Source organism: Merops nubicus, unplaced genomic scaffold (assembly GCF_000691845.1).
Source record: "Merops nubicus isolate BGI_N331 unplaced genomic scaffold, ASM69184v1 scaffold46435, whole genome shotgun sequence".
Lineage (NCBI taxonomy): Eukaryota > Metazoa > Chordata > Aves > Coraciiformes > Meropidae > Merops > Merops nubicus.
In genome coordinates, this window is record NW_008612644.1 from 8,115 (window position 1) to 28,095 (window position 19,981).

Here is a 19,981-nt window from a genome sequence, read left to right on the forward strand (position 1 = left end):
TAACGAACAAATGACTTCCCTGTGCGCAAGTGTGTAAAGTGCTACTACATAGTCTATAATTTTGGGCTGTTGATTTTTTTAAATATTAATTACAGTGGTAATAAATATTAAAAGAACAGCTATGGTTAATGAATATGTCTTGAGTTGTAACAGAGGCCAAATCATAGAATTCATAGCATATTTCTTGCAGCACTGCAGATAATTCCAGCTGAGATGCCAGTTTTTATCTCTACATCCAGTATGGTAGCTGCATGGACTGAGTTCTAGCCACAAAGCTTTTAAAGTGTTGCAGCTTTTACAGTTAGACATAGTGTCTTCCTTGGATTAAAAGAAAATACTCTGTAAACTACATGTTGTAAGTTGTAGTGCTTTTAGAGAGTATTGTCTAAAAGTGGCTATGCCAGGTAGCTTTCTGTATCTTCAAATGAATATTAAGTCTCAGGAAAAAAAAACAAATGAAAAAAAACCACCACAACAAAACACCAACACCCTCCTCCAAAAAAAAAAAACGCCAAACCTCTATACCATGTTTATTTAACTTGTTTATTTGTGGCTTCTTCTTTAATGATGTCTTTTCTGCCTTGGCAGTGTAGGATGTTTTGGTGTTGTCTGATGATTACACAACACAAGTGTACCACTACCTTCCTGTGGTTGGCTGTGGGCCACATTTATGCCCCCATGAATCTGTTGCTCGTGGCTTGGGTAGTTGACACTGGTCTGATACCACTGGTCAGCCAACTCCATTATGCAGGTGGCTCAGCTCTTCAAAGGCACACAGTTTTAGAAGCATGCTGCGGGACCTTATATTGGTGTGACCCCCAACAATGATGAACTTCATGTCTATCACTTTCAAGGAGTTTCTAGTTTATTTCTATAAGGAATTAATCTAGTTTATTTGCAACAAAACTAGTCAGAAGCAGTACAAGAGGAATGGAAATGATCAAGGGATTTCCCTGTAAGTTGGTCTGAACCAAATTGCTGTTATCAGCATAGCTGCATATATTTTTAAGGGGGTTGATTTATGCCTAAGGTATACATAATTGCTGTATTTTATTGTTGTGATTATGGGCAGGAAGTTATATAAAAAATGCAGTTTCTCAATTTGTGTGTTTTCCTAGTGACATAAGTAATGAAAAAGTCAGGGCCAGGGCTTATAATTGTATGTGTGTTGTAGTCTAGGTGGCTTCACTTCTTAACTGCTGTGTTAACTGATAGCTTGAGAAAATGATGTGTTATATGGCAAGTGGCTTGTCATGTGTCTTCTGCTGATGCTTTCTTTCAATAGTTGAGAATGTTCATTTGAAAGAAAACACTAAATTTTGACTGGCATCCCAATGCCCAAGGGTAATGTGTCCTACACTTTAAGGCAGAACTTGAAATTATTTAATAAATGCGAACTGCTTTTGGACAGATGTGCACAATCATAAAAATATATCTCTATAGTCAAATTTCAAGTAGAACATACAAAAAAGGCTTGAAAACAAAACAGAGAAGCTGTCTAGATCTCTGTTAGAAAACCAACATTCATCAAGAGTATACTCTGAAGATGTATCAAAAACTTATCGGGAGTATAGTTTATCTAAAACTAATTATTTCCTGAAAGCTACATTGCAGTAATGCAAGTCAATATGAAAAGAATTTGAGGAACAAATAGGATCCCTTTCAGAGAAACATGAAATCCTGCTGGAGAAAGCAAACATCTGTAGTAGGCAGATGGTTTTCACTGTGAAGCCACCAAACAATTCCATGTCTGTGTACTCGGTATTGCTGTGTCCACCCCTCTCTACAGTGCAAGCTGTGTTTGTTAAGTAGAGAATGTCTGAATTCTTGTCTTTGTCAGACTTGAATGTAAGATTTTTTTCAGGAGTTTTCATTAGTGTTTACAGTGGAAGAGTCAAATTTGAAAATGTGATGCCTTTTAGCTCCTGAGGACAGTGGATAAGGGATAGCTCTTTTAGGTGTTTTCTAGTCCAAGAAATTATGCTATTTCAAGCACACTGGTGGCATTTTTCTTTCCTATGGTTGGCTCAGCTTTTTTACAATCCTTTGTGCCTTCTTCACACTGTCAACATCTTTTTGCTTATTTTCCTTTCTCCAGCTTTTTGTGACATGCCATCCCTTGCTCTATTATACTCTGCCCCTTTTTCTCAGTTGCAAGCAGGGTGAGATAATTTTTGTAGTGTATGGTGAAACAGTACTGAAGACTCTGTCATGCAGTTAAATGCGTCTGTAAATGCGTGAGTACAGTCTTGGAAAGAGAAATACACAGGACACAGTCAAAGTGGCTTTTGTAGCCTCTTAGTCCACAAAAGAATTATCCTGTTCCACAAAGAATGTTTCAAGGAATGTCTTGCTTTCTAGCTGTAAAATAAAACACCTCGGAAGTGGAAAGCTTGTGAAGTTACTCTGGTGCCAAGGGCTGCCACTGTACCACAATCCAGTGGCAAGGCCATATTCTCCTTTCTCTACTGTGACGTCAGCTGTGCCAATATGTGCATTAGGAGGACTAAGGTAAACTACTTCTGCAACATAGAGGCCAAAAAATTCTGATTGGTCCTATTGGAGTCAAGTATCTTTCTGATTACAACTTTGCATAACCCTGAAGGGTTTGATTTACTGTGTGACAAAGCACAGTTATGTTACTGGAAGCAAGTGCAGTTTTATGTCAGAGGTTTTGCAGGTGACTTAAAAGAAGAATAAAGACAAAATTATAAGGTTAATTACCAAAGGTGTTATGGGGAGTGATGACTGTAGGTTTTTATTTTTAATTTCACTTTTACTTCCACTGCTTTTAAAATAAAAAGAGACACTGTACTGTATGGTTTTCATATTATTTGATTGCCATAAACCTTAAAGTTCACAGTATGCATATCAGGATGTGGAGGAGATGGAAGAGAAAATGGCTCTGTGAAATCACTCCAACAAAGGTGTCTTCTGTGCAGCAACAGTGAGGTGAAGTCTTTTTGTAAGCACAGAACTGCACCAGAGAGATTTAAATTAAAGAAAGAAACCACAAGCAAATTATTCTAATGAATACATTGTTCATTTATATAGCGTAGTAATTTCTGGAATGCTGCAACAGACGAAATCACTGAAGTTTGCATGTGTCAGTCGAATGACTCCATAGGAATAAATGGTAATAATAAATATATGGCTACAGATACAAGGAAGTTCTTTACTGCAAAGGCTGCTGGCCTTAACCAGGTTAATCAAAACAGGAGAAAGAAAGGAGATGATGTTGCATGTCTCAGAGGAAAAAGAGTCAGAAGAGGTTTCTCCTGGCATAGTATTGGAGCTCAGCCACCTAAAATACTGTTAGATCACCATGCCTTCTGTGACTGTAGTGTTCTTTCCATACTAGACGTGAATTTAAAGGGTTGTCCTGGCTGGTGTAAGCTTTTTTGTTGTTCATTTTTATTAGAAATTTCTTTAGACTTTCATGCTAGTTAGCAAAGTTGTCTGGTGATCAGAGTAAGGTTACTGGAATTGGTGAATATGAATTTATACCTCTCTGCTTAGTGTTTCAGAATAAGCAGTCAAATGTCCTTTTGCAGGCAACATGCTAGAGGTACTTATTTGATATGAGCTGGTGAATATTTGCCCTTGAGCTACCAAGATCAGTCAAAACTTGGTGCTGACAGGTGGTGGGTCTCTGGTGTAGTCTCAGTCAGCCAGATTGACTGGCACCTCAGCAGTGGGGACAAAGAGCAGACCATCTTCAGTTGGTGATTTCACAGAGCTGCAAAGTGAAATGGAGACCACTTTCTCCTGTAGTCATTAGATGCTTTGTGACTGCAAGCTGTGAATATTACCGAGCTCCCGAGCACCCCGAGGGCCATCAGCAGATGTGGGGAACTATGATAAAATTTGCTTCGGTTATCCATTACCACGGTGTTGCTTTTAAATTATAGTCCACTCATCTACTGGGTAAGCATGAGCCCCTGGAGTGAGGGATGGGAAGTGACTATTTGAAACAAATATCAGTTATTTGTAGTTAAGGCTAAAATTGGAATGCACCACTTGCAATTAGTATTCCACTGAAGTTGCTGGAACTAAGGAGCAGGGTGAGCAAGAAGCATTACTGGTGTTCTTTCAGTAGGGTGGTTATATTGTATTATGCAACTAGAACTGTCAAAATAGAAATAGTTGGTTTATTCCTTCTGTTAGAAGAGATATGGATTTAGTACCAAACCTGTTGTTTTTATTTACAGGCATCAACTTATCACCACATTCAAGAAATAATGATGCAGTTATTGCGCACAGTGAACAGAATTGTTATTACAATGGCACGAGATGATAACTTAATAGTAAGTACTATTTTAATTCATTTTTAATGCTTGGAGATTAGTTTTATCATAATCTTAAAAAAATGCAAATGAATTATTTGTGGAGTTGTTTGTGGACTTTTTTAGGTTTAAAATTAAAGGTCTAAAGCTTTACTCTCTTTTAATTCAACTATGCCACTGTCTTTTGAAGTGCAGTTGAGTACTGTGAGATTGGTGCATTCTTTAAAAAATCAAGCATTCAATCTAAATCGGTGTTTGCAAAAAGAATGTTTTACAAACCTGACAGAAGGGCACACTTTAAGACATTGAAAAGAGTGTTTCTACTAATCTAAAGTGGAAGTGTCTGAGTAAAACTAAAACGGAAAACCCCCTATTCTGAAGGGTTTATTTTCAGCTGGTAGATGCTCTGTTTCGCCCAGCTTTTCCACATGCTTTATTGTTTGGTGAGTTGGAGTTGCTATGGAACAGCTGCTGTTCCTCGTTCTCTTCTGGAGGCAGAAGATGCTGTGCTGTGCACACAGGGAAAATAACGGGGGACAGAGAGCACTTAACTGAGATTTTTGTAGTGATTCCACGCCTTGAGAGTTATATTCAAGGACAGAATCTGCAATTTACTCAAATTTAACTATATATCCCATGAGTACTCCTCTTAATGTAGAGTATTAGTGAGAGTGCAAGCCAGTTGTGCTCCCTGGGAGTAATGGAACCCACCCGTCAGACTGCACACTTAAGTGAAGGTGTATAACAATAGTTAGTCTTTAGAGATTTACATGATTCTGCAAAATTATAAGCAGCCTTTACTTGATTGTAAAGTAATCAAGAGGTACATTGTGTGTGCATTTTAACATGCACTTGTCTTTGTTGTTAATTTCTGTTCGAAAACCAAAATAATAGTTTCAGACCATTGCTAGTGAGAATGTATGTTTCTCCTAATGATTAGTCCCCTAATAATTGACTTCTTCAAAAAAGATATTTGCAGGTAGTTGCTTCTAACTCACTCTTGGTAGATCTGCAAGTTTCAGAAATCTTATCTTTAATCATTTATCAGAACTCCAAGCTGTTATTCTTCTGTGACTAATCCTCTGCCATGTATGCGTGGTTGTAACAGGGAGAGGTTTGGAATGAGCACCCAGTGAACCTTTCAGTCCTCTGCAGTGTTTGAAAATGTTTTCTGTACTTGCAAAGGAAGCATCATATGAGTGTCACAGACGATGTAATCAGCCTATTAGATACCATAAATAGTAAATGGAGAAGAACAATGAAACTGTAGTAATCCTGAAAAAAGATGCTTATCATTAGGAAACGTTAGGAAATCATTAGGAAACAAGCTGGTTACAGTCAATTGAAATAGCTTGGAAAAAACTATTGGTGGTTTGTTTTTTGTTTGTTTGGTTTGGGTTTTTTTGCTCTCTCTCTCTCCCACTGTAATTTGTTTGTCTGTTTTTACCTAAAACCATCAAATCCAATGAGAATTTAGAAATCCAGATATCTGAATGTTCATAGTACTTGTAAGTACCTCTGTATATGTTGATACATAGGGCATTTGAGAAGTTTTTCAACACAGAATTCCAGTAAGTTATGAAGTTTTCTAGAACTGAGGTAAGATCTCTCAACAGAGTAGTGTTTTACATGTGACGTGAAGAAATTGTTTGTAATGAACAAAATACTTTTCTGCATCTGGGAAGAACTGGCAAAACAAGTTCATTTCATGAAACTCTGTGTACTACCTTCAGCCCACTCCATTAGGTTGCAGGTTTGCTTTGAAACTTGAGAGGCTTGAACTTGTTGAAAGCCTGAATGTCTAATCTTGTAAAAATGAAGCAGAAAGTCAGGAATCAGAGCCTTCTGCAGAGTGCTTCCAGGAGCCATACATGCTACAGCCACGGATAGGGAAGTCTGCAAGTACAGGTGGGACCTGTGGAATAGCTGCCGACAGACTATGTAGCTGATGTTATATAGACAGGAGAGACATTTCACATGGCACCACATCTCTTATTTACTTGCAGGAGTACAGAAGGTTAGTCTTTACATTGTTACATCTCTTGCTGTGTTTCTGAATATTGTAAGTACTTTGATTATGTTCTGCTGTGTAAATTTCTAGAATTTTAAAATGGTGTGAAAACCAATGCAAATATGGCATTATATTAAAAAAAAAAAAAAAAAAAAAAGTAAAAATTTGCAAGACCTATAATTCCTTGCAAGTTTAAGCATCTTGCAGCTGATAGAGTTATTTACTTAAGTTTTTTTTTCTTTCTGGCAAGGATAAGCAGCTTAATTTTCACATTCAGGTATCTTTTTCACAATCTTTTAGCTTGTTGGGAAAGAAGGTGTTAAGATGATTTGGGGTTAGTTTTATTTATCTTTCCTTGCTATAACACCAGTGAAATCTAAGGGAAGGTGCTTGTGCTCAGCTGCTAACAGCATGCTGTGAGCTTTGTCATGTAATTACTGGAAAGAGTCAAACTAAGAGGGACATAATCCCGTCAGGAGAAGGTATTGGTGATGGAAAAGTAATTTGGCTCTCTGTAGCTACTGCAGGGAAGACTTACTTAAATGTCACTCTTGCCTTCATTGTGTTGTTGAGGCAATTGAAGGCTTCAACAGCTGCTTGGTTATTTTCACTATTAAAAAAAAAAAAAAGACTCGACTGTAGGAGTTCTGAAGTTGTAATAGAGGGACAAGTTTTTCTCGCATTGGCTCTTCAAGCTTTATCTTGAATACTTCATCAAGTTTAGACTTTTAGTTAAAGGGCAGTGCAATGCAGTCAATTCCTAAGACAGTAGTTATGGAAGTACAACCTGTAGAAAGGTCTGCAATACACAAGTACTTGGTTTTGAGGTTGGCTTGGTTGGGTAAACAAAAATACAAAAATCCAGCATATACAATTTAAAGCTTTTCTTTTTTACTCCCAAACTTCATTTTGGTCACAATATCAGTTTAGCATGATGACAAGAGTGTAGTTACACTACACAGAAGAGTTTTAGACAACATTTATAGAAGTTAATGTACAAATAAAGACTTAGCTGAAAATAGGTTGCTCTATTAACCAAAGCTGCTCTATCAACCAAAGCTACTCTAGATAGCATACTTCTGTCAAAACCAATATTCTTTGGGGAAATGATGACCAGAGAAACAGTCTTGTAGAGCTGCCATAGTTGAAGAACATGCTATATTCCAATATACATATAGTCTAGCTATAGGTTACAACTTTTGAATGTAGCATTCTAATGGAAATCCTTAATAGAAAAGCTGCAGAATGATTCCATGAAAGTTCTATTTATTTCTTTCCCATTCATTTTCCTTTTCCAAATAAAACTGTTCATTCCCATTGTAATCTAAATTTTGTTATTAATTGACTCCTGAAATCTAAGAAAAATATCTCTTTTTATTGCAAAAGTTAATATCACATTTAAAGAACCTAGAAATTTACAAAACATACATTAGATAATACATTTCATTAGGAAGGTGTTTTGTATCTAAGCTAGCAAAATTACTAAGTATTGTGGTTTTTTCGAAAGAGCTGTAGTGCACAAACTATCAAAAGCCCTACAGGAACTGCTGTTACACAACAGAGAGAAATCAGTGTTTTATTCACAGAGTCAGATTTTTTAAAGAAAGATAGGTTGACCCCATAGAACAGGAATTTAAAATACAGCAGTTTTGGAGTATGCCATGTTCTGTGCGATGTTTTATAAATACCATGTGATAGTTTTTATTTAAGTATATCCATCTGAGAAGTCTACAATACTTTGTATGCAAGTGTTGTCAGGTGTGTGTGGTTTAGAGGATTTTTTTGTTGTTTGTTTGTGGGTTTTAAAAAATTTTATTTAAGAGCATGTTTGTATGTATCTCTGTTTCCTACTCTGGGAGCTGGTTTTGGGCATTCTCAGTAATTTTCTAAATTTGAGACATTTTTATAGCCAGTACTAGTGTCTTCTAACAATCTCCCAATTTCTATTGCTTCTCCTGTCGTGACATCATAAATTGCATATTATGTATATGGTAATTTTTTTATTTCCTATATGAATTAATAATAAATTACTAAAATATTAAACAGCAGAAGGAAAAGCGATGCTTGCCTATTACCTTTTCACATAGCTTAGATTCTCCAGCCGTGTTACAAAGCTATTAAATGTTAGGTATTTTGGGTTGCTAGGATATACAAATTTCTGTGTTAAATCTAAACAAAACATTTAGCAACTAAGCAGTCCTGCCTTCCTCCTGGGGCTGATGCACACTGAGTGACACTTTCCCACTGTTGTATTTAATGTAACTAATAGCCTTTTGATCCAAGGTTGTCTTCAAAATTTTATGTCCAAAACCTCTTATGTGTGGTGTACTGTGGAGGACACTGGGTGAAATAACTTCTTGTATTTAGTAGGTGTGGTTTTATTGTGGAACTAAGATGATTATTCCTTTGTAGAAATAATTTACTTCTGGCATACTTTTACTTTGTTTTCAGTTAAACTACTGCATGGTTTTTTGTTCATGATAATCAGAGCCTCTGTAAGAAGAATGAGGGAATTCTGTCTGTTTCAGATAAGCATTTTGCTTTGACCTTAAATATATATGTATGAATTTGGCTTGCTGTTTGTACTACTGCTGACTCCAAAAAAAAAAAACAAACAAAGAACAACTCTGTTGTCCTGAATTATAGAACTCTAGGAGCAACCTTTCTGAAGGACAGTGCTTTAGCAGTACTGTAATTTCATCTTTTCGTTTCATTTGCTCTTGGAGGGGTTGAGTTTGCAAACACTGAGCAGAGGGTAGGCTGGAAGACAAGTGGAGGTTCTTAGATTGCAGCACTGGGAGCTGAGGGTCGGCTGGCCTAGATACTTTGTTTCCCTACTGCTGTGTCTGCACATGTGAAAAAAAGGCATTTCCTATCCATACATGGATAATCCATACTTCACTGAGAGGGAATTGAAAAATAAATGACAGGAATATAGAAAACAAAGGATCATTTTGTCTAGGAGATGGAGGATTAAAAATTGTCTACAGTTCACAGTTCCATCAAGATCCGACATTAAAGTATAACGGCTGTAACTGTTTACATCAGTATAATTCAGTTTTTCAGAAATATTGATGTTTGTTCAGCTCCTAAGAAGGACGTCAAGCCTTATTAAGAACTATCTTTGGCTGGGCTTTCTTTAAGTAAATAGGGTATGTCTGGTTTTGCATAGTTTTATTGACCCCGGGAATCGATCGGTGCTATGTGGTGAACCAAAATACTGTGGTTTGTTTAAAATGAATAATTTGAATCTTCTGAAAATGCACTGAAGGCATAATAATCATTATGTATGCAAAACCAAAATCAGACAGCTTAACATGATCTTTTGTTTGCTCTTATTAGTAAGAAAGACAAAAAGATTGTTATTTGATAATAAATTACCAAAAATGAGTTCACTACAGAAAAAAAATTAGTAGTTTTGCTAGTGTTATAATTGCTGGTACTGCTCATAGTTACACCTTTACCACAGAGAATCTTACTCTTACAACGTTATTTTAATACACCAGAAACATGTGCACACTAATATTATATCAATTATAGAGACTAATGCAATTTAGGAAAGAGGTTGGAATACCAGTGTAAGCAGTATATGTATTTGAGTGTAATATCATGACATGTTCTGGTGTAATAATTTAATTTTTACCTTTGTTATACACACAAATTATGACTGAAGATATTACTTCTCACTAATGGCATTTTTTTTTTGCTATTAAAAATTCATATAACACTTTCCAGAAGAAAAACATCTAAAATAATTCTGTGCCTGTCATTTCCATGTTGACTGAATTTAAAATGGAAGTGTTTTCTAAAACTCAGTCCTTTAGAATTTTGATAAATTAAGCCTTAGCGTACTCGCTTCTAAATGAAGACTAGTTTTATCAAAAAATGTATTCTTCCAGACAAAATTCTTCTGTGTAAAATTGTTTTTAATAAGTTTTCAGTTGTGTACTTATTTCTAAGAATTCAAGGAACACAGAAGTGTACAAAAAAAATGTACAGACATTTTTAACTAACATTGCACAATTAATTCTATCTGACTTAGAAAAATAGGAACCAGGGCTTAATCTATTGAATACCCTGGCACCATTTGAACGAATTAACCAGAGTCACTTCTAAGAAAAGATCTGCAGTACATTCCACTAAACATAAAATCCATTATTGGGGCTTTACAGCATGCCCTTTAAATTTGCTTTGGAAAACCTTTTCCCCTCTGCCCCCCATATGAAAGGTTACCACATTTTCATCAGCAGCCAAGTAGTAGCATCAACTCTAAATTAAGTTACATTGGCATACCCTGTGCTAGCTGGTTATATTACTATTTTTGAAGGAAAGAAATAGCTGTATTGACATCTGACAACCTTTTCAGCATATATAATTTTTTGGTATAATATAGATAAGTTCATGAAATATTTGTTTTATACGGTCAATTTTGGGTCTTCTATCAGCTTTTTTGTATCTTAAGGCTAAAAAAAGTTTCTTGGGACATTTTGATGTAGTGGTCCAGGTCTTAAATTGACAAATTGGGCAAAAGGTTTATCAAGACAATAGCCAAAGTGGTTATTCTCCTGTATTTGGTGATGACATCTGAGGCATTGTGTCCAGCTTTAGGCATCCAGGTAGATAAAAGACATCAACTTACTGGAGAGAGACTGTCAAGATGGCTGTGGGCTGCAGCATGTAACATGTAAAGAGAGGCAGGGAAAAATATATTTGTACAGTCTTAAAGAAGTGAAGGCTTAGGAAAGGGGTCTTACTGTCTGTTGAATTCTTCTTGAAGGTGTATTTGGACAGGACAAGATGTAGTGGACACAAGTTAGAACACAGGAAATTAAGATGAGATATTAGGAAAGTCATTCAGAACAGCTTGCTCCAAAGGGTTATGGATTCTTGTCTTTAGACGTACTCAAAACTCAAATTCACTTGATTGGACTTTGCTTGAGTAGGAGTTTAAGATTAGAATTACCAAGTTACTCTCTTGTTCTATGATTATGCAGTTCTTCTCATAGAAGTTTGTTAAATGGCTGAAAGATCTAATTGATTGCTTTTCAAATTGAACCATTAAAAGGACAGTAAAATTTAACCTGAAATTTTGTTCCGGTGGTTGTTAAATATCAGATGACAACAACAAAAATATTTAAATGGGGTTGTAAAATAATTTTAATTGAATTCTTTATGAAGAGATATGTTTGAACAAAGTAGACTATTCTGAATTTCTTCTTGATTATGTGGTTTGTTTAAAGATTAATGAAGTTCTTTCCATTTAGCCCGTGTCTTATAATTAGGAAATTAAGACTGTATGACACCCTTAGTTTTGTCTACCGTTGTTTTTTTAAAACAGAGATTCAAATCTCATAATTTTGAAAATTTGGGAAAAATAAGTCTTTACAAAGCATATGAAAGCGTCCTTGGAAAAAATGAAAAAGCTTCCTTTTGAAAGAAACAATTTCTCCTTGAAAATAGTATCTTCATGCATGCACCTTTATTCAGTGAGATGATTTAAATAAATTCAATTGTTATGATTTTTTAGGTACTGCAATTAAACATTCTTTATCTTTGTGACTTCACAATAGCACATTTTCAGGTGTGTGCTCTCAAACCTCGTTCTGTTATAGTGTCTTTTGAAATGTAAAAGGACCCATAAGGAAGTCAAATCCACCAGAAGCATTTTCTTTTCACCTTTTTTGTCTTTCTTCGTAACTCCTTTTTCTCGGGGGCTGGATGATCAGATGGTAGCTTCTGAGGTGAGGCTGAAGCTGGAATTTGCTCTGCATGATCCAGCATTTTCAGAATCTCATGAAATCTTCCTTCCTGTTGTCTGAAGTCGTGTTCTACACTATGGAAAAATGAAGAGATTTAAGTTACTAAGTGAGAAATTCTGTCTTTAAAAAACACGTGGCGAGGATGCTTACAACATTAGAATAGTTTGGCATTATGCAATAGTAGAGCATGGTCAAAACACAAGGGTGTATAAATTACTTCTAGGAACATAAATTAATCTCTTAAACCTTTCGGGGGGGGAACCTTTTTCTTTCTGAGAGTTAAGAACTCCAGTGTTATGTCCAAAACAGTGGGACAAAAATTAAGCGACAAAAAAGGAAAATATACTAGGATGCTCTTTCATTGTGTTCTATTTAGATTTTGATACTGTGATCTAACTCAGTCACATGCTTGGCATGTATTCAAACTGTCACCTGCTTAATTTAGTTAAAAGAGTGTCTCCCACTAAGACACCTGCTGGGACCCAAAATATATGAAATTAAGGAAATATTTAAGTCTTTGAGATAACTGATATTAATTAACAGTAAAGTAAAATGTGGCTGATTTTCTCCATTGAAACCCATAATTATTGATAGTGTCACATGAGAGTGAAGATGTTAATTAAGTAAGTGCAAATAAGAGCAGCTCTATGCACAAGAAATGTAAGGTTCCAAAGAATGGATGTTGGCTACTTCAGCTGTCTTTTATGGGCAGGAGAGTGCAAGTTTTATCAGCTATGCCAGCTTTAGAGGTTTTAGCATGTGGAGGAGAGAGTAGAAAGGAGCTGCTTCTATTTCCCATAATGCAAGCTCTTTGGGAGGAGAAAGGCATCAGAGGGATGCTGAGATGTTGCATTAAGGCCCTGAACCTGATTTGGGCACTGAGTAGAAGAAATCTGTAATATTAGTAAATATCCCTATCTATAAATGCTATTAATGGTGTGCATTTGTATGTATGCGGAAATCCATGAGCGTTGTTGGATAATATCTTAAAATTAACTAGAAGCTTGTTTCTCTTCCAATTGATTTTGATTTTTTTGTGAAATAAAAAAGCTGGCAAAAAGAAAGCAATAGTATTATTCTGATTTAGAAGACTTGGAGAGGGATTGCTGGACAAGGAGCAATACTTAATAATGGTAAAAGAACTAGGAGAAAGTGATATACATGACAGATTTAATCAGGGTCTGTTCAATTTTATCAGCTTATTGCTAAAACAGCAACTTAATACATTTCAGTAGTCACAGATTACAAGTACTGGAGAATGAAATGTTTGTTTTATAGCATACGTAAGGATAACATCTGTTCATGTCTTTTTTTTCTTCCCTTCTTCAATGTTTCTAACTTTGAAATCGTGTCTAGAGGCAAGAGATCAATTCAATCTTCAATTAATACTGTCCCTTGTATGCTCAGATTGTTCTCAGTTGCTACTTGCATTTGTTTGTTACACTACAAACACTTGTTTTACAGGATTTAGATTGAAAATCTGAAGTCATCTCACGTAACCCTGCTGGGTAGTTAATAAAGCTAAACTTAAAACCATTATATACTTGATCCGTGGTAGACTGACAAACTCTTTTTACCTTTACCAGTGCAATCCACCCTTGGATTGATTTGAGATGAGTATATGGTTTGATTCTGGGACTTATTAAAATGTGCATGATAAAGATGGTTCAGTGACAGTAACCCAACATTCTGCTTGAACAGCCTTTGAATCACTGGTGAGTCACTCACTTTAAGAGCAGAAAAACAGGGAGCAAGGTGGAACACTTGAGTCTATAAGTATCAACTGTGATACTAGGTTAGTGGGAAAAATACTTGCACGGATCTTTTAGGCTACATAAACCACATGAATTGCTTGGATTTGTCTGGAACAAAAAGTGATAACAATTTTTGCAGAATGTTGTTTAATAAGTTATAATCCTCAGATATTAGTTACACAGAATGCTTTTTTCATAGCTGTTTCTTGTGGAACATCTCTGTAAAGTGAAAACTATTATGTTTCCTTGCCCTCTTCTGTTTTGCCTCTTAAAAATAGAAACTCTTTAGAGGAACTGTTTTTTTTGGCATGTATACTACTAATCATTGCACTGTAAGCCTCCAGGCACCGTTATCATTATAAACTACCTAGTTAGCTGAAAAGACCCACAAATGGTTTTTATACTTCCTCAGTTCTTTCCTTTAGATACTTGTGCTTGTTGCTTAGGATCTTACCTGTATTGAGACTCTGTAAACTGAAAATGCAAGTTAAGCATCACAGTTTGTTCTTCTGATGAGAGAAGGCATCCTATGGTGTTGGCTAGTTTGTACATAAATTCTGGAGAGTGATCTCTGTTTACTTACAGTCCAAAAAGAAAGCACAGAGAGTGTTTGTTCAGAGACAATGACCAAGTAAAGGAAAGGAGTTTTGTCCTGGATTGTCCTTGTTATACAGATTCATTCTATGCTCTCAGATAAGCCATATAACATCCAGCAGTACTGGGCACACTGTGGAGATGACTAACAGCTTTGTCTCACTGGAGCTGTTGTGTTTAATTTGTGACTTGTCAGTTGCTTTAAGATCATTAGCAGAGGTTTATGACATTACTGCTCTTGGTTCCAATGCTGTCCAGCCCTGACTTTAACAAGCTTATTAAGCTCTTTTAATATACTTGGCTCATGTAAAAAATGCCATGTGAAAACTGTTTCCATGTGGACATAGCCTATTAATTATTTCCATAAAAATATTTCAAGTCATAGTGTTTATGAAGTGGCAAAGCTAATGGCCTACCATATTCTTTGAAATAAAGGAGAAGGTTTCAACCTAAAAGAGAAATTACCTTTCCCATTAATTTTTTAAAAGTAAAAATGTTAAAACATCTAAAGCTTCTGTAATATAACAGGAATATCTCTGAAGGGATAAAAAAATTTCTACCAAGTGTTTCAAATGAACTTAATTTTGCAGCACAGTGTCTAAGTTCAATACCTGATCTTCACAATATATGACTGGCAACTTGTTTACTATTGAGCTTTTTTAAAAATATAAGCTTAGTACAGCACATCAGAAGTGTGATATGTGTAGCAAGAAAACCAAGCATGTTTTAAGTAATTAGTTCATCAGCTGTGGAGTCCTTGAAGTATATGTCCATCACAAAACATGAACTCAAAAAGACAGGATTAAACTAGCAGTACTATAATTTCTCTGCTACCTTTGGTTTGAATACATATCCTCTACCTGTCCAAATGAGGCCTAATATATTATATGCACTTTTAACCATGCATTCATCTGGTTCATTCTCTCCAGTCTGCAGTGTGTGGCAGTACTGGAAAGGATCTCAAATGACAAAGTATGTGAGCTCCAGATCTGATGGTGCTGCATTTGTGCAATATGTTACTAAATACTCTGTAAGCAGCCTAAAGAATCTCTAAGATTCAAATAACTGAAGATGAGTGTTTTCTGCCTCATAACTGAGGTTGGAGAGATGAGATAGTATGTTGATGCTCTGGTAAAAGCCTGATGATATTCCTTGCTGAGTGAAAAAGCTCCATGTGCAGCATAACCAAAACTTTGTACCATTTTGGTTACTGTCTGGCAAGCTGCAGACTCTCACTGTGTTTGTGTAGAAATAACATTTGAAACGTGCACCTTTCCTAATGCAGTGTCACAAAGTGGTTTAGTCACAAGAGTTTAACATAAACTACAGTCTAAATTTGGGCTAACTTATACACAAAGTGCACTTACGCCAAATAATAACAAGTAAACATTTACAGAAGTGAGAAGAATGGGGGTTTTGGTTTTGTTTTGCACATAAACATGCATGGTAGCTATAAACTACTGTCACTTGGAGAATTGAATGTTTATCTTCACAGAGATGTAAATTTATTACAAAAATCCGAACTTTAAAATGAAACACACAAAGGGAGTTTCACCCTCAGAAATGGCATCAAAGGTTTTCAAAGCATGCTAGTAATAATAATAGAGTGGAATCTTAGTGGGAGATTGCTATTTGAATTTTCATAAGTACAGTGGCTCTTTCAGATGAAACTAATATTAACTGTTTTCTACTTACGAAAATAAATCACCTCACAGCTACCTCTCAGTCTTTTGTTAAAATCTGTGTTGATAATAATTGAGGCGTTTTATAACTGTGAGCAAAACACTGTATTGGACTTCTGTGAGAGATAGACAGACAATACAAAATTGTGTGAGGGAGTGAAGTACCTGTAAATGATACATGCGGTGTTCTGGCAGGTGCTGCAGTTGTTGAGGTCTTGACCAGTGTGATAGAAGTTACGCCTGTAATAAACAGTAGTTCATGTAGTGTGTGTTTACAGATACATAAACAGATCTCTGAATCATTCTTGAATAAAAGTAATTCTGCTTAACACTTCTCTTATCCATGCTAAAAAATTCTAGTGTCAAATTCTAAATTAGAAGATTTTAAAAAAATTAAACCCTGTGCCGACTCATTGTTTTGTCTTGCATCCTTCCCACCTCATGCTGTTAAGCTTCTGGTTGTTGGGTCTTGCATGAATACTTGGCATGGAAACACTTAAGAGATGTGACTGCTTCTTATAAACACACTTTCAAGTATTTGAATATCCATGCTTCTGGTGAATCAGTTTGATCCCTATCATTATGCTTTCCCCTTTTTCCTTTTCCTCACTTGAGTCAGACTTTTACTGCTGATGGTCTACAAATTTGAAGAGTTGCGAAAACAAGAGAAGTGATGGTCATTCTTAAGGCCAGCTAGAGCTGAATTATTTTTATGTTGGGGAGATTTGCACTAGAAATGATTTGAGTTTGATGGCATGACTTCTGAAGGATACACAGCACCTACATTTAACAAGTTTTATTTGAATTAGGGGAGTTCAGCTGCTACTGAAATAGTTTTCTGATTGTTTGATGAGGTTCATTAATTTGATGAAATTCAAATGGAGATTCCTTACATGTCTTGTTGTACTATTGCAAGTACTTGGAATGTTCACTTGTACTGCTAGGTGATTCTAGCAAGATCAATTGAAGCTTATCATTGAATTTTGGTGTGAAACTTAAATGTTTTTGTTCTCAACCATGGGTTAACTGATATAGCAGGGAGGTTGGAACTAGATGAACTCTAAGGTCCCTTCCAACCAAAATCATTCTGTGATTCTTTTAACCTTGTCCTCTGAAGGGGTCCAATCTTTAGACATTAGTTGTGTTTATAGTATTATTACTATTATTTATAATGCATAAAAAAGTTGCATTAATAATGCTTGCAGCCTTGGCTAGTAGACACTATGGGAGCATGCTGAAACTAAATATAGGTCATGCATTCTTATGGTAGTGCAGAAAGCAGTCACTCTGTAATCTGAGATGCTGAAGTTAGTTCTTGCTAACAGTTTTGAAATGCTGTCTGTTCATAGTTTCGATCCCTTTTAACCCATGAAATCTTCCCAACATATTGAAACTCTTGAAGTTTACCTGGCGTTATGCCTTTTCCTACTTTTAAGCCATTCCCATTAAGTAGCTGTGTTCTTTGTGATATCATGAAATGTAACTAGCAGTGTGGTCCCCAGATGTCAGCAGATGCTACGCCCTAACCACTAATCCTTTTGCTTGCTTCTGAAGGCAGTAAGAATTTCTTGAGCAGAGGCAAGATTTTGCTGATAGAAAGTGTTCCAGCAGTAGGGCTGCTCTGGCACTAAATGCATATCTGTCCTTGCTAGTAAGAGGTAGTTGCCTTGCCATAAATTTCTACCGTACTACATTAGCACATGAGGCGGCTGGGGTTCGGTGTTCTACTGCAACTAGGTGGAGACTGCCAGTCCACAGGTGCCAGCAGCTTTGTGTCTGGCACCAGACATCAAAATACAAACCAGAGTTAATAAACTGTGTCTCACTGGGATTAGTAAAGGCAGTGTTAGCTAAAACCAAACTAGAAAGAGACTTGTCTCTGCTGAGACCCAAGTACCAGAAAAACGGTGTAAGGCACTGTTTTTGCAAACCCATCTTTAAAATATTGCAGGAAAGACTATTTTTTCAGTTGCAAAGGATAAAAAAAATGCTAAAATGTCCTTAACACTTCTGATTAATTACTAGTATTAAAATGCAACATACCCTTCGCTGAGGGCTCTGGATTTTTCCAGGTCTTGGATTACATTCAAAAGGACTTTAATCTTCTCCTGGTTCGACTGCAAGGATTCCTCTACAGACTGCAGCCTGCCTTGTAGGGCACAAAGTTCACCATCTGCCAAATGAATTTGATTTATTTCATTAATCTCTTTGTTGGTTTGTGGTTTTATTTCATTCCTTTGCAGATAAGACTTTATGTGACAGCCTTCTAAACAGCTGTAACACTGGGAAACATCTGACTGGGTAGGATTTTTCTCCATTTCAGTATTACACGGCAGAATAGACTTGGATACATTACCGCTGCTCAATGGCATTATTGTGCGAACATTATTTGTTAGTGTTACATAGCTGGAATCTGTTTTGTGCTCTCCTGCCTGTTGATAGTCTCTGAGGAAACAAGGAGATGAACTGTGGTTTGATGGAGGTGATAATGGAGTAGTATCTTTACTGCTTGCATCTTTGTTGGCTACAAGAGATTCAGAATCGCTTTTATCTGCTTCAGGAGAATCAGACTGAGGATTACATTCACTGCAGTTAGTATAATTGCTTAGGCAATGGTAGACCTGTTCACAATTAGATGACAGCATGCTGGTTTCATTCTTTTCATTGGTATTTGTGACTGTAGAATGCAGAGAATTACTTAAATTCATGCTTGTGTCTGGTGCATCCATGGAAACATTGGTGTCTTGTGGGCAACTCACATGTATGTATTCAGGGACCTGTGTAGAAGCAGCTGTCTTCTCTGACTCCGAGAAATCGTTTGAGTGGCTAGGTCCATTGCTTTGTGCTTTTGACGATCTGTCACATAATTGACCATACACTTCACTATTCCTAAATCCATTTTCCGAATGATTAGTTATTCTTAAGTAACAGAGATCTGAAGACATAATGTTGTCTTCAGAAATATTGCCATTTACTTCGATAGAATTTGCAGGCTCGGTTGGCATTTCTGTTAATGATTTGCTTACTGTCAGCTTTTTCTTTTTAAAAACTGGGAAATGTTTCCTGAGGCTAGGAGATGTTTGTATGGCAATGTTCCGAAGCCCTTTCTGAACCCTTGGAAAGCATGGAGATTCATGTAGCAAAAAATGGTGATCCCTAAATATTTCTGTTTTTCCAGTTGTGAATGCTGTATCTTGGGTAGGATTAATATCCATTTCTGTCTTTGTGTTCACACCATCATCCTTGAATCGAACCTGTTGAGATTTGGTCCTGCGGTGATGTGGCTTTCTCACAAAATCAGCTGAATCCAGACTGTTCCTTTTCAGTAGCACTGGGCGCATTTTCATGTTCTGCTGGGCCACCGAATCACAATTTAAAGTCTGCAAGTAACGTGTTTCTTTGCGACCCATTTCAGTTGTCATTTGAGCTGTATATTAAGATCGTTCCTAAGATGCAAAGGAATACTTTACTCCTAGAGAAGCTTTTCATTCTTCTTGTTGTTACCATGTATGCTTTTAACTGACATGCTTGGTCTAGGGGTGCTCATTCAAATTTACTTGCTAGTTAAACCAATCAGTAAGATGAAGAAATGAAATATCAAATTTAAGGGAAGATTTCTTGTGGCTAAGGAACACAGAAATCCTTGTGCTCTAGAGATAACATGATCTTCATATTACAGAACTGCAGCAGGCCATTATGCTTACAGTTAACTAATTTAAAGGTAAGGTTGAGTCTATGGCTTTCCTGATGGCTCTTATTTGACAGTCAGCTCTCCATTAGTGATCCAGCTTTTTTTATGATGGACCAGTCACATATGTTTTATTTGCATGTAGTCTAAACAACAAACATAATTCTTGGGGAATTTTCATTTTTAAGGCATAGTTTTACTGATGGA

The 19,981-nt window shown here is 36.3% G+C and overlaps 1 protein-coding gene across 1 annotated transcript; it reads right to left on the minus strand.

The window, feature by feature from the left end:
- Positions 1 to 11,943: 11,943 nt before the first annotated feature.
- FAM196B (family with sequence similarity 196, member B) lies at positions 11,944 to 19,496 on the minus strand. Its single transcript, XM_008941582.1, has 3 exons — positions 18,130 to 19,496; positions 16,252 to 16,326; positions 11,944 to 12,130 (listed from the first exon to the last, which is right to left on the minus strand). Exons 1-3 carry the CDS (start codon positions 19,494 to 19,496, stop codon positions 11,944 to 11,946), a joined length of 1,629 nt encoding a protein of 542 aa, XP_008939830.1.
- Positions 19,497 to 19,981: the final 485 nt, after the last annotated feature.

What these genes read in the sequence shown, in the direction of transcription:
- FAM196B (XM_008941582.1), bottom strand. Translation starts at nt 19,496, where the DNA reads ATGGGTCGCAAAGAAACACGTTACTTGCAGACTTTAAATTGTGATTCG. An exon ending in TCCAGAGCCCTCAGCGAAGG is followed by an intron (nt 16,327 to 18,129) that starts GTATGTTGCATT and finishes TGTTTATTACAG; the next exon opens with GCGTAACTTCTATCACACTG. An exon ending in ACCGCATGTATCATTTACAG is followed by an intron (nt 12,131 to 16,251) that starts GTACTTCACTCC and finishes ATTTTTCCATAG; the next exon opens with TGTAGAACACGACTTCAGAC.